Source organism: Prosopis cineraria, unplaced genomic scaffold (assembly GCF_029017545.1).
Source record: "Prosopis cineraria cultivar Desert tree isolate PC_DT_omini unplaced genomic scaffold, ASM2901754v1 PC63, whole genome shotgun sequence".
Lineage (NCBI taxonomy): Eukaryota > Viridiplantae > Streptophyta > Magnoliopsida > Fabales > Fabaceae > Prosopis > Prosopis cineraria.
Window position 1 is genome coordinate 50,995 of NW_026555393.1, and position 13,943 is coordinate 64,937.

Here is a 13,943-nt window from a genome sequence, read left to right on the forward strand (position 1 = left end):
TAAATCATAAACTAAAATAATTTTAATGTAATTATGTATGTCAAGCATTAAAAATACTTTAATTATAGTATTTAGATTAATTTATGCATAGCAATTTTTATAAGATAAATTTCACGATGCAAATTTTCATTTTCCATAAACTTATTTAAGGGTATTATATAAGTACCAGAAAGTTTTTTTACCACATTTTAGAATTTAAAAGACTAATGTGAAAATTAATAAAATTAAAAGACTAAAATAAAACATATTTGAGGATCATAAATGTACACATTTGCCAATCATATATAGTGCTGATAATGGTTAAAGAAGTCTCAAGAGAGATCGGAGAGGATATCATAGCAACTGCATTATTATTGTATAATAACCAATAATCTACATATGATTCCCATAACATAAGCTTCACACAAAACCGAAAAAAACAATAAAAACAAATGACATATATATAGTGACATAAAACTATATCCTCCAAGCGGAAATACAAGAAAACAATTTAAGCCAATACAAATGAATTACATGAGTGCTAAGGACCCCATCAAGAAACTAGCAGTGGATGGACAACAAGTTACTGTTTTCTGAGATTAATTAGAAGGAGGAGGAGAGAGGAATGGGATGGAGGGCATAGTGCCAGGGATGGTGGGAATTGAGGGAATGTTTGGGAAGGAGTTTAAGGATGGCAATGGAGGAAGAGAAACCTGCGGCACTGTCGGAATGGTAGGCATGGAAGGAAGATTCGGAATGTTTGTGGGCAAAGGAGGAACATTGTTTGGCTGAGGCATTGTTATTGGGATTGAAGGCAAAGGTGGTAATCCTGTTGGCTTAGGCAGGTTACTTGGAATCCCAGGCATGTTTGGTATCGAAGGCTGTGTCGTTTGGAGAAGATGACGAGCTGCTACCACAGCTGAACTCATCATCATGCTTGACACTGTGAGAACCAGAAGGAAAGTTAGGAGGATGTTGTTCCCAGAAGAAGCCATGGCTGAATTACGAAGTTCAAGGGTGCAGAAGATATGGAAGATGCGAATATATAATTTAATGCTTCAGTTTGAGCTTTGATGAGAAAATCCTAAGGATTATGGTCTTATATAGACAGAGGCAGATAGAGATTTTGGGGTTAGGAGAACCATAAAGACGCTTTTGAGATCTTTTAATTTGTTAGTTCACCAATTTTCCTGTATGGTACGTGTTCTCTTGTGGTTGGATTGATTAGGTTGTTGGTTCTTATTTAACTCTGAACTTTCAAAGATGGCCAACTATATATATATATATACATAGAGTATTTTATTTTATACGAAAAGGGGAAATAAAAACTTCTTATGATGATAATGATAATAATATCAACAACGACAATAATTGACTTTGAGTTATAAAATCCGCTGAGTTGGCTTAACTAAATTGGTTCATAGTAACTTTTAAGAAGATTAATTTTTATGGCGAATGTCTGGGCAACAAAAGAAAATCTCAGCAATTCTTTATATTGCTGTATGTTCATTTGACCTTTAGAATACATTGTTAAGAAATTTTGAGTTATTGTGTCCTATTCTACGAAAGCATGTTTATATAATTAATGGTTAATATTATGTATGGTAAAAATGCCTCTATAATTTAAAGAACGTAAGATTCATTTTATTTTTCTTAATGTGTCAAATTAAATCTGCGTCTTCAAGTTTTTCTCGTTATGATTAATCATGTTTTACTCTTAATTAAAATTTTAAAAATATATATATATATATATATATATATATATATATTATCTGATCGAAGCTCAATAAAACTACCTCTTCGTGCTTGTTGAATGAAACATATATACTGTGGAGGCGTACAATATCGTTAATTAAGTATTTTGAGAATAATACAATCTGGTTTTCTTTGTTAATAAAAATTAATTTTGACCATCAGTTGCCTAGAAAATAACATAAAAAATTACAAAAAATGATCAATTTTTTTTTTCTTTTTTATAATTTTTAGGTCCTTTAATATGATTTTTTATCATTTTTGAAGTTTTTTCTGTCATTTTCTCAAAAAATGGTCAAAATTATACAATAATCAAATTCAAGGTCTAAAGTGTTATTTGACCTAAAGTTTAAGAGATAATTTGTTGATTTGAGATTTCATTTGACAAATTTTATGGAAGCGTATCAAAGGATGCTATGCTGCAAATAATTGTTCATTTTATCACTTAGTTTCAAAGTGTGAATCCATTTATGCGCGCGCGCGCGAAGGGTGTTATATTCATTCCCAAGGACAAAGATAGTATATATCATCACATAATTTTAATTAATGATTATAGCTATTCCCTCCATTTTTTATATATAAAATATTTTTAATTAAATCATATAAATTAATAAAATTTAATTGTCTAATTAAAAGTATAATAACATTTTAATTTTTTTAATTATTAATTATAAATAAAAAATAATTTTTTTAAAGTAAATTAATAAGAATATTTATTTTTTTTAATTTAATAAGAGTATAATAATTTTTTGTTAAAAAATATGATAATAATTAAAAAATTTAAAAGACTTTTTGTATATAAGGGCGTAGGGTGTAGAATACATGAGAAAGTGATATGATTTGTTATGGTGAATACTGTGTTGGAGAATCTTGCCTAAAGAGTAGGGCCTGCGCGCAAATTGCAAAGTAGCCGCCTTATTTTCTGTACCCGTCAGCAAAGAATTAATATGTTGAGAACTATGAGAGAAATTGTTGACAGACGATTAAAAGTGCGACGTACGACAAGATAAGTATTTGTTAACTTGATGGCTTTTAAAAGAAATGTCAATACATGGAGCCTTTGTTAACTTGAACTTTTTGATAGATTTGATAATCCGTAAAAAAAGTTCAAGAATCAAATCTATAATAATATCCATCAAATCAATCCTATATCAATTTTAGGAATAGAGATAAAACATGCAAGTGTACCTCAATCCATTGTTTTAATTTGAATCAATAATATTCAAATTTGTGAATGAGTGTGCATTTTAAATTATTCTTAGAGGGAATTTCTGAATGACTCTGACAAGGGAATAGAAGGAAAAAATTCCATTAAATTCCCTTGACCAAACTTATTTTTCTCAGTCAACCCCCCTAAAATTTTGAGACTTCAATTTAGTTTATATGGTTCTCAGTTGAGCAAAATTGAAATTAAGTTTTTGAGAGAAATAACACAAATAATCCCAATCCCCTACATCATTTGTTAACTATTTTTCATACAATACTTATTCATTTTTTCTACACGAGTTATTCATAAGTCTAGCTTCACTAATTTATATTCATGTGCTGTTATGCTATTAATGTGTTATGCTATTAATGAGAGTTGTGAATTTTACTTATATCATTTGTTCATTTTTCATACATTAATTATTCATACTCCTCACACCAATTGTTCATACGTCTAATTTTACTTTTGTTATTCATAATGCTATTAATGAGAATTGTAAATTTTTTCTGTGTTAGTTGTTTATTTTCTATACATTAATTATTGTTCACTTTTCTTATGTTAGTTGTTTTAATTCAAAGAGACTGAGGTTATTTATGTCATTTCCCTAAAAAACTTAATTTCAATTTTGTCCAAATGGGACCCATAGGATTGAATTGATGTTTCAAAATTTTTGGGAGTTGACTGAAATTAAGTTTAATCACTATATTTAATGAAACTTCCCAATAGAAAATGTTTCCCTCCTATCACTATAATCTCTATATATTAATTTCATAACAATTATATTCGTAAGCCTTAAGAGTTAAAACTTTAACTTAGGAGATCACTTTATAAAGATTTAATTAAATAATATAATGGCTATATATTTCATATTATTTATATGTGTGGCCCCTATATATATGTTGAATTTTACTTCCAACACTTAGTAGTTATGCTCATTGATGGTTTTGAACCGTACGTCAATATAAATTTAATCAAAAAGCACTGTGAGAGGAGATCAAGGAACACTGTGAGAGGAGATCAAGGAACACCAGTAACTTCCTTATTGTATAATAGAAATTCATAGAAATACTGAAAAAATTATTACGCACTGTTCTAACTTTCACACAAAATGAAAAGAAAATAAAATGACATATATAGCCACAATACAACTCTTCCAAACATACAGACGAAGAATAAGATAAAGCAACTTTAAACCAATACTAAAGACGTACATATTCTAGCATGCTGCAGATCATGAAGCAGCTAACACTAGGTGAACAACAAGTGAACCAATCCATATAGAGTGTTTTCAATTAGAAGGAGGAGGAGAGAAGAATGGAATGGAAGGCATAGAAGTAGGGAGAGTGGGAATAGAAGGAAGTTTAGGCAATGGAGGAAGAGTGACTTGTGGCAGTTTAGGAATGGTGGGCATAGAAGGAAGAGGAGGAAGAGAATTGGGTTTTGGCAGATTTGGGATATTTGTTGGCAAAGGAGGAATGTTATTTATTGGGATTGAAGGCAAAGGTGGCAATCCTGTTGGCTTAGGCAAGTTAATTGGAATTCCAGGCATGTTTGGTATCGAAGGCTTTGTTGTTTGCAGAAGATGGCGAGCTTCAACCACACTCAAACTCATCATCATGCTTGTCAGAGCCATAAGGAATAGAGCTGTAATGAAGGATTTTACAGAAGAAGAGGAAGAAGAAGCCATGGCTAAGTTATGAACTGTACGCGAAGAAGAAGAAGAAGAAGAATAGTGGAAGATATATGAGAGAGCGCTTTGGTTTGAGCTTTGATGAGAATCCATGTGGGTTTCCTTGGTCTTTATATAGATAGATAGGGGTAAGTCAGGAATTTGATGTGCTGGGAGAACCATAAAAGAGACTTTGAAATCTTTTTCTGTTTAGTTCGCCAAACTCCGTCGTGGACGCTTGAAAGTCCGTCATCCAATATCTATAAAGTGACAAGCTGCCAAACTCGTGCTACAGTGCATGACTAATTATAATTAGGATCGAATTCAGGACAAATTTGTCATGTTCTCATTTAAGTACTTGTTCAGCACAATAGTCAATAGCATATGCGTTAATATAATTCTTCAAGTGACAAGTCTTCCTAAAAATATAAGATAAAAACGTACGTGTGTGTGTGCGAGAGAGACCTTTTTTGGTTAAAAATTAACTTTAATAAAAAAAAACAAACCCAAATTTCCTATTCAGAAGTTAAAAATGTAAGAGTTTGTAAAATAAATAATTTCAAGAAGTTTTTTAAAATAAAATAAATATATGCAAAATAAAATTAGAATTATAAAGACAAGAATTATAAAGTCTTGACTTTGAGTCTCTTAGATTTAAGGAGGAAAGCTAGCATTTCCAATTGAGGCTTACCTAACTTAAAATCTAGATCAATCAAGATAGTAATGGCAAGATCAACGCGTTTTATCAACTAATTTTTTGTTACTTGTTTTTTACATGAAAAATTTTCTGTGAAATTTTTTAAGGGTTGTAATTTTAAAATAATAAATGGACTTATAATTATAATAAAATATTTAATAATTTCAAGTAAATAATTTTTAATTTAATAATTTGGATAATTGCATGTTGGTGGTCTAATCACTTTATTTCTCTTTCTATTTATAAGGCAGAAAAAAAAGAAAAAAATTTGATCTTATTTATAGGGTATTTTTTAATTTTTAATATTCCTCTTTACATTTTTGCCCTTATTAAATATTTTGAATAAAAATATAAGTAATGAGATTTAAGAAAATTTATTAGAAGTAAAGATGAAAATTTGTTAAATCTTAAGACAAAGTTAACAAGTTTTAAGGTTTTTATTTATTTTAGTGAAACATGTTAAAAGTAATTTATAAATAAAACTAGAGGGAGTAGTAAATAAGAAGTCTTTCTAAGTTTCTTTTGACAAATAATGACATTGTGGGCCCTCAAATGCAAACTTTCATGCTTCAAACCTAAAATTTTAGGAGGAACTAATGAGAACTAAACAAATTCCCTAGTTGTTCTTTCCTACGTCTCCGGGAGAATGACACTTGAGGACTTTGAAAAGACACTTAAGGACCTTAAATTTTTTAAAATATACTTTTTAAGGATTAAGGTCTTTGAAAGGAATAAAATTTTATTATTACCGATGATGAAATTGATATTTTTATTGGCCCCAAGCATGTTTAGATACTGACCCAATTGATGATGTATATATAGTACTTCAGTTTAGTAGTAAATTATTAGCAATGGTAAATTTTTGAAGACCACTTGTTTAATACCATTGACCTGTAAATTGCAAAATTTTTGTTGTAGATCACTATCAACAATAATTTATTAATTGTTGAAAAGAATTTATGAATCATCCAAAAAGGCAAAAACAAACATTTTCAATGGCATAAGATTCTGAACATTGGTTTATTTTTATTTACAATGGTTTCTGATTATTATTTACAAACTCTATTGTTGACAATTTACAACAACCTTTTTGGAATTTTTAAATGAATAATGTTAAAATATAATTATAGAGTTTCTTTTATTTACAAGCGGTCATTGGAAAAATTACAATTCCGCTGCTTATATACAGCTGAACTTTTGTCAGAATGTACAAGTAATTAAATTGTGTAAAAGATTTTAAATGTTGGGTTTCTTTTTATTTACAAGTGTCAAGTGATATCTAGGAATTTATATTTCTTTTTTCATCAGCTAGGAATTTACAATTCTACTACTTATAATTTTTTTTGGACAAGGCTACTTATAATTTATAATTGAAATTTGTAATTTACAAGTAGTTAGTGTAAGGATTTGAATAGGGGATTATATTTCTTTTTTTTAACAAATGGAGTTTTAGGAATTCACAACTCCATACTGATAATTATTTTGTAATTTATGAAGTTAAGAAGTGAATCATAAAAATAGGAAGAAATATTAAGGGTGATTTTATCAGTTCAAAATAAACTGGAAAATGACAATCAGGGACCCCTGTAAAGATATTTATAACAATTGAAGACCTTGGAATATTGAAATGCCAGAAAAGGACCATGTCCTTGATTTTCAATTAAAATAATTTTAATTGGTGAAATAACTAATAGAAAGTAAATCATGAATTTAAAGAAAGTTGCTTATAAATTTATGGAAGACCACTTTTGAATACACACATCATCACTTGTAAATTTAAGAAGAATCACTCGTAAATTTTTGAAAAAAATCAATTGTAAATGGATATTGAGAAACATGAGAGAGGGTTTCAAATAGAGCCAGTAATTCGAGTAAGTTAGGCTTATTTGAATTAGGTTCAATTTAAGCCAGCTTAAAGTATCCTACTCCTTTAAAAAAGCTTATATAATCAAGTTTGATCCAAAATTTTTTTGGCTAGGTTCGGACTGACCCATTAGGCTTGGCCAAAATTACCTTCTTTATATACATATAGAATCAGCAATTTTAGTGATTGGATTTATTTGAGTCAAGTTTAATTCGGGTTGAACTTAAAGTATCCTATTCTTTAAAAAAAAAAACCTATATAGTCAAGTCCAACCCTAACTTTTTTGACAAATTCGGGCTTCATCCAAATTACTAGCTCTAGTCCCAAATCATTAATTTAAAATTAAAACTATTCATATCCATTCACAGATGACATTCTATATATTAAATTTGCAATTGACTACCCTTGAATTACAAATGATGCATAGATTCATGCAACTATCTATTTATTCACTATTGACCTCCCTAAAATTCACAAATAATGATCCTTAAATTTATAAGTAAAGATATATATGTACACTCATTCATAAACTTATATATCCATTCACAATTGACTTTCTTTTTATTTACAAGTAACATTGATTAAATTTACAACTAACTTTAATTAAATTTATAAGTCACACATTTCATTGATTATATATTTAATAATTATTTATTTTTTAATTATAAATAAAGACCATGGTCATCCTTCCATGATATTTCAATAATGTTAGGTCTTCAATTGCCATTAATGCCTTTATAAGGTCTGTAATTGTTGTTTTCCCAAAACTTTCCTCTCTCAAATCTTATATATAAGTCATTTGTAACTATCTCACCAGAATTAAAAACGGATAATTAAATCATTGATATTGTCTAAAAACTTAAGAAAATTTTCAGTTTATCCGTATTAAATACATTATTTTTAAAAACAATTTTTTGCTCATATATAATCTCTTTTATATATATATATATATATATATTATAGTTTACTCATGGAAAATTTTGAAAGGGTAAAGTTGAAAAAAAAAGTAATTTATAGTCTATCTTTGTATACAAATTATTGTATTATATTATGTATATAATAAAGACCAAAGAGCGTATATTTAGAACGCTGCTTGATAGTTAAGAAGTATTTAATTATCATTTGGCGGTGCCACATGCGAAATCATTCAAAAGTTGGTTTGACTATTGGACATTATCACAAGATGTTAGTTTTTCATGTATTTAATAATTCAAAATCTACATGTTGAAAAATCTTATATTAATATATTTTAAGTTAGAAGAGAAGCTGATTACCAAAAAAGAACTGAATTGGGTATTTTGTAAAAACAAAAGTTTTAAAAACTTTTGAAAGCAGCTGGATGTTAAACAAGAGATTGAAAATAACAGAAGCACAGATGGCTGATGTAGAGAAGTTGAAACATAAGGAATTTATCATAATTCAACTCAGCCTTACGCACAATCCCCAAATTACTCTTGAGAATAGTATATCGTAAGATTCAAAGACAAGCACGTAGAACCAACTCTAGTAATCCATTATACTGAAACCCAATTACGCCTCCCAAGATCCCATTGTAAACTTGATGAGTGAATTCGACAGTGAAGATCGAGCAAAACAGAAGTGGTTAATCTTTTAATGGAAGATTTATTGCAAGAATGTTTAAAACAGTGTTAAATATAGATATAGTAACATTACTGTAAATACCACGTGCGATAATATTCTTTATCTGATCCACATATCAATAACATAAATTTCACACAACCAAAAAATAATAATAAAAGAAGAAATGACACATATATAATTAAATAGTGACATACAACTCTTCCCCACGTGGTGAATACAAGAAAGCAACATAATCCAACACAAATGAATTACATAATAAGTGCTACATGCATGTTTAAAGGAAAACTAACAGCAGATGAACAGCATTAAGTGAACCGTTCTCTCTGAGATTAATTAGAAGGAGGAGGAGAGAGGAATGGAATGATAGGCATAGTGGTAGGGATGGTGGGAATTGAGGGAATGTTTGGGAAGGAGTTTAAGGATGGCAATGGAGGAAGAGAAACCTGCCGCACTGTCGGAATGGTAGGCATGGAAGGAAGATTAGGGATGTTTGTGGGCAAAGGAGGAACATTAATGTTTGGCTGAGGCAGTGTTGTTGGGATTGAAGGCAAAGGTGGTAAACCTGTAGGTTTAGGCAAGTTACTTGGAATTCCAGGCATGTTTGGAATCGAAGGCTGTGTCGTTTGCAGAAGATGACGAGCTGCTACAACACTGGAACTCATCAACATGCATGGGAATGTGAAAGCCATAAGGAATAGAACAATGATGATGGATTTCCCAGAAGGAGAATCCATGGCTGGATTATGATGAAGTTGAAGAGTGCAGAAGTTATAGAAGATGAGAATAATGCTTTGGTTTGAGTAATTTGATGAGAAATATCAATGAGGTTTATGGTCTTATATAGATAGAGGCAGAGATAGAGCTTTTTGAGTTATGAGGTTAATTAGGGGAGCTACAAAGACTCTTTGAAATCTTTTGTCAGTTCACCAATTTTTCCATATTCTACGCATTCTCTTGTGGTTGGTTGGATTAATTTATGCAAGGTTGGTTCTTATTTATATATATAACTGATCAGAACCTTCAAACGTAAGATGGACAATTATTTTATTTTCATAGTAGTTGGATGAAAAGGGCAATAAAAGTTAGCTTCTTATAATAACAACAATAACAACCACATAATTGACCTTGAATTAAAACCGGTCGAGTTGGTTTAACTAAATGGGATCGCAGTAACTTTTAACTTTAAGAAGACAAATTTTTAATCCGAATGTTTCATTTGGCCAAAAAGAAATTAAAGTCGTTAATTATGACATAATGCGATATTCACGTCCATTCTTTATATTGTTCTTTGTTCATTTGGCCTTCTGGATATATTATTGAGAAACTTTCGAATTGTCTTATTTTACAAAAAAGAAAAGAATTAATACATAATTATTTTAAAAATAACTATATATGTAATTAAAAATTCATTTTACTCCTTCCAGTTATAAATATAGGGGCATTTTCTACTAATTCACCAAGATTAAGAAAAGTAGTTATATAGATTCTATATAATTATGTGAAAAATATTTATGCAACTCTCCCATAATTATCCCATAAATTTAATGGGGTATCTTAACTGGTAATGACCTTTTACTATAAAATATTTAGCATAAACTAAAGGTATTTTGTTGAAAGAAATATGTGATACAAGAGACAAAATAGATTTGTTCTTATATAAAGAATCGAAGAAGTACTCAAAAGGATGCTATGTATAGGATCAGAGAGGTCTTTTTTTTTTAATGTCCAATCATGTTTTATGTTATTCTTGTTATAATAGTTAATCATTTCATCATTTTAATGATTTTAATGGTCCATATCATTATATCAATGTCTTTAAGCCCAAAGAGAAGTATAATATTGCAATTATTTTTATACTTGTTAGATGACATCGCTTCAATGTGTACTTTAAAATATCAATTTAATCCTTGCAAGATATTTTAAGGGACAAAAATACTCTTTAACCGATTTGAATGTATTTCATCTCTGATCCAAACTTAATAAAATTACTTCTCCATGCTTGTTGAATGAGTTATACTATGGAGGAGTACAATAATGCTAATTAGTTAGTCATTGATTGGTAGCCCTCACTGACAAGTTTTATAGAAGCGGATTTAAGGATACATACTATATATATGCTAGGTAAACTGTTTAATGTACCACTTAGTTTCAAATTAAAATCTCATTTTAAGCATATTTCAGTGTAAAGGATACTATATTTGATCTCTTTATGAGTTATTTGAATTTCATATATTGAATCTTTCTTTGACCGTATTCATGATCAAAAGAACTAAGGCCCTGTTTGGTATGTAGGTCTCAATTTAGAAGGATTGGAATTAAAATTGGGAGTGAGATTGAAACTAAGATTGGGAGTGGGAATAAGGTCTTAAAATTATGTTTGGTATGGAGTAATATTTGTAAGAAATACTTCCTTTTATTTTATTTTATAATTACATATAAGTTGTGAAAGACTATAATACCCCTTGAAATTAAAAAAAAATGATTAGAAGCCCTTTGAAGAAGCCGCTGGTTCTAAAGCAATTTGAGATGTTCTTTGTGTGTGTCCTCTTTCTGTTAATTCCTAAGCTTCTTGCTATTCCCATTCATGGTAGATTTATGTTCTTCTTCGTGCGCGACAATCTCTCGCCTCTCCCTCGCAAGGACAAAGCCAGGTTCTCCTTTTGCTTGCCTCATTGATGCCTCCACCACCACGGCCACCAAGTTCAGGATGTATTAGAGCTCATCGCACTTCAAGGGCAACTGCAGTGACTTCACCTAGCAAATCGAATCTCACCAAGGTCACCATCAATGGAGGAGAGGCTTGGGTCATCAGTCATTCTCCTTCTTCTCTCATCTTCGATCTCCTTTTCCCTTCAGATCTGGCGATGGCACTGGTGGAGGATGGTGTTGACGTCGATGGAGGACTACATCAGCGTCGGTGGAGGAGAGGGACATCAGCGTCAGCATTGGTTAGTCTGAAATTGCATTGAGTGAGTGAGGGTTGAGGGAGAGAGACGAAGATGAGGGTAATTTGGTTTGAAAATAATCAAACCTAGAATTAATTTTTCAATAACATGGGAGGTGGTGGTATTAGGTAATCTCACCTAGGTGGGATTGGGATTAGGATTAAATTTCTCACTCTCTCATACCAAACATAAAAAGGTAGGATTATTCAATCCTAATACCAGTCCCACACTTCCAATCCTTCCTATCAAACAGGGCCTAAGGATGATCATGATTTTTTGTCATTTTCTAAATGTTTCATTTTTATACATAGTGATCCACAATTAAAATATAGGAAATAATAACTTCAAATAGGATTGCCTCTAATAAAAGAATATTTATGATCAATAAAATATATATATATATATATATATATATAGGGAATAATAAGTTACATTTCATGCCCATTGATGATTTCGATGAAGACTAATTATTTGGGGAAAAATCGAACCAAGATTAGTATACAATTTTATTTTCTCATTTCTGATTAATTATTTACACTTTTTATTGGTAAAAATTTTACACATTCAGAGAGTTATGAACATCTGTGTATCACTTCAAGTGTTATCTGTTTCATTAAAAAAAAACTTGAATTTTAATAATAATTTCCAATAATCCCTGAACAGACCTTTCATAGCAAACATGTGATTATGAATATCATGGGAATCTTATTATTGATGTCCTTGGGATTTATTTAGCTCGCTCTTCAACATTTTTGTGTTTCTAAAGAAGGAAAAATTAATTTGCCTTACAACAACTGCATTTTGTGAAAACTTTGACCATCATTTTCTTTTAGTTAGCCAACGCCAAGCCTTAGGAAACATAAATCTCTCTCTCCGTTGGCCAACTTCATTATAGTTAATAGAGCATTGATTAGTGAACAGTGTTTAATTAGAAGTTTTAGAGGAGATCAATGAACATCGCACGATAACTGCATCATTGTATTATTCATAGTAAGTGATAACAAGAAAAGTCACACGCACAAGTTACAACTCTTCCAAACATACAGAAATGCGAGATAAAGCAATTTAAAAACCAATACAAAAGAAATTATACGTGTATATATATGTGTGCCGGCTAACATACTGCTGAGTATAGTAGTGAAAACAAGAGATGATGAAGCAACTAACAATGGATGAACCCATGTTGTGTTTTCAATTAGAAGGAGGAGGAGAGAGGAATGGGATGGAGGGCATAGTGGTAGGGATAGTGGGAATAAAGGGAATGTTTGGGAACGAGTTTAAGGATGGCAGTGGAGGGAGAGAAACCTGCGGCACTGTCGGGATGGAAGGCATGGAAGGAAGATTAGGAATGTTTGTAGGCAAAGGAGGAACGTTATTTGGCTGAGGCAGTGTTGTTGGGATTGAAGGCAAAGGTGGTAATCCTGTCGGCTTCGGTAAGTTACTTGGAATTCCAGGCATGTTTGGTATCGAAGGCTGTGTCGTTTGGAGAATATGACGAGCTGCTGCGACACTCGAACTCATCATCATGCTTGAGAATGTGAGAGCCATAAGGAATAGAATTGTGATGAAGGATTTCCCAGAAGAAGAAGCCATGTCTGAGTATATAATTATGAAGATGAAAGAAGAGAATGAAGAAAGATGATGAGGATAAATGCTTTGCTGATTAATTTGAGCTTTGATGAGAATCCATGGGGGCGGGTTTCTTGGTGTTTATATAGATAGAGAGGTAGGTAGTGAGGATGTGTGGTTTGGAGAACAATAAAGAGACTTTGAAATCTTTTGTCAATTAGTTCGCCAAACTCACATCCGTCATCGACGCCGGAAGAGTCTGTCTATATAATATATAGCAATTAATTAGTGACATGCTGCCGAACTCGTGCAACGCAGAATAAAAAACTAGGATCTAATTTAGGACAAATTTGCCATTTTCACATTAAGTGCACCCTCGAGAGTTCAACACAATAGCATAGACTTCCGCTTGTCTTATTTAATAGTCACTTATAACATGTTTCATCAAAACTAAAGAATATCTTAAAAATTTTAGGTTAAAATATATATTTAGTCCTTTAATTTTATACAACGTTTTATTTTAATCTTTTAACTTTATCAAGTATCTTTTTAATTTTTTAATTCTAATACTATTAGTTTTATCCTAATAAATTTTTATATTAAACTTTTAAATATTGACAAAACAGTCTCAAATATTGATATATTAAGTTTAATTTTTT

At 30.6% G+C, this 13,943-nt stretch overlaps 4 protein-coding genes across 4 annotated transcripts; all 4 read right to left on the reverse strand.

Moving 5' to 3' along the window:
• Positions 1–333: 333 nt before the first annotated feature.
• On the reverse strand, positions 334–1,038 carry LOC129295167 (pre-mRNA polyadenylation factor FIP1-like). Its single transcript, XM_054933642.1, has one exon. The coding sequence runs from the start codon at positions 972–974 to the stop codon at positions 579–581; it is 396 nt and encodes a 131-aa protein (XP_054789617.1). The 5' UTR covers positions 975–1,038; the 3' UTR covers positions 334–578.
• A 2,915-nt stretch (positions 1,039–3,953) lies between these two features.
• LOC129295158 (protein PELPK1-like) lies at positions 3,954–4,694 on the reverse strand. The gene has a single exon (XM_054933629.1). The coding sequence runs from the start codon at positions 4,623–4,625 to the stop codon at positions 4,227–4,229; it is 399 nt and encodes a 132-aa protein (XP_054789604.1). The 5' UTR covers positions 4,626–4,694; the 3' UTR covers positions 3,954–4,226.
• Positions 4,695–8,916: 4,222 nt separating this feature from the next.
• On the reverse strand, positions 8,917–9,559 carry LOC129295159 (uncharacterized). The gene has a single exon (XM_054933630.1). The coding sequence runs from the start codon at positions 9,502–9,504 to the stop codon at positions 9,100–9,102; it is 405 nt and encodes a 134-aa protein (XP_054789605.1). The 5' UTR covers positions 9,505–9,559; the 3' UTR covers positions 8,917–9,099.
• Positions 9,560–12,672: 3,113 nt separating this feature from the next.
• Positions 12,673–13,382, reverse strand: LOC129295157 (pre-mRNA polyadenylation factor FIP1-like). The gene has a single exon (XM_054933628.1). The coding sequence runs from the start codon at positions 13,306–13,308 to the stop codon at positions 12,907–12,909; it is 402 nt and encodes a 133-aa protein (XP_054789603.1). The 5' UTR covers positions 13,309–13,382; the 3' UTR covers positions 12,673–12,906.
• Positions 13,383–13,943: the final 561 nt, after the last annotated feature.

Coding starts and splice junctions, on each gene's coding strand:
- LOC129295167 (XM_054933642.1), bottom strand. CDS start 974: ATGGCTTCTTCTGGGAACAACATCCTCCTAACTTTCCTTCTGGTTCTC.
- LOC129295158 (XM_054933629.1), bottom strand. CDS start 4,625: ATGGCTTCTTCTTCCTCTTCTTCTGTAAAATCCTTCATTACAGCTCTA.
- LOC129295159 (XM_054933630.1), bottom strand. CDS start 9,504: ATGGATTCTCCTTCTGGGAAATCCATCATCATTGTTCTATTCCTTATG.
- LOC129295157 (XM_054933628.1), bottom strand. CDS start 13,308: ATGGCTTCTTCTTCTGGGAAATCCTTCATCACAATTCTATTCCTTATG.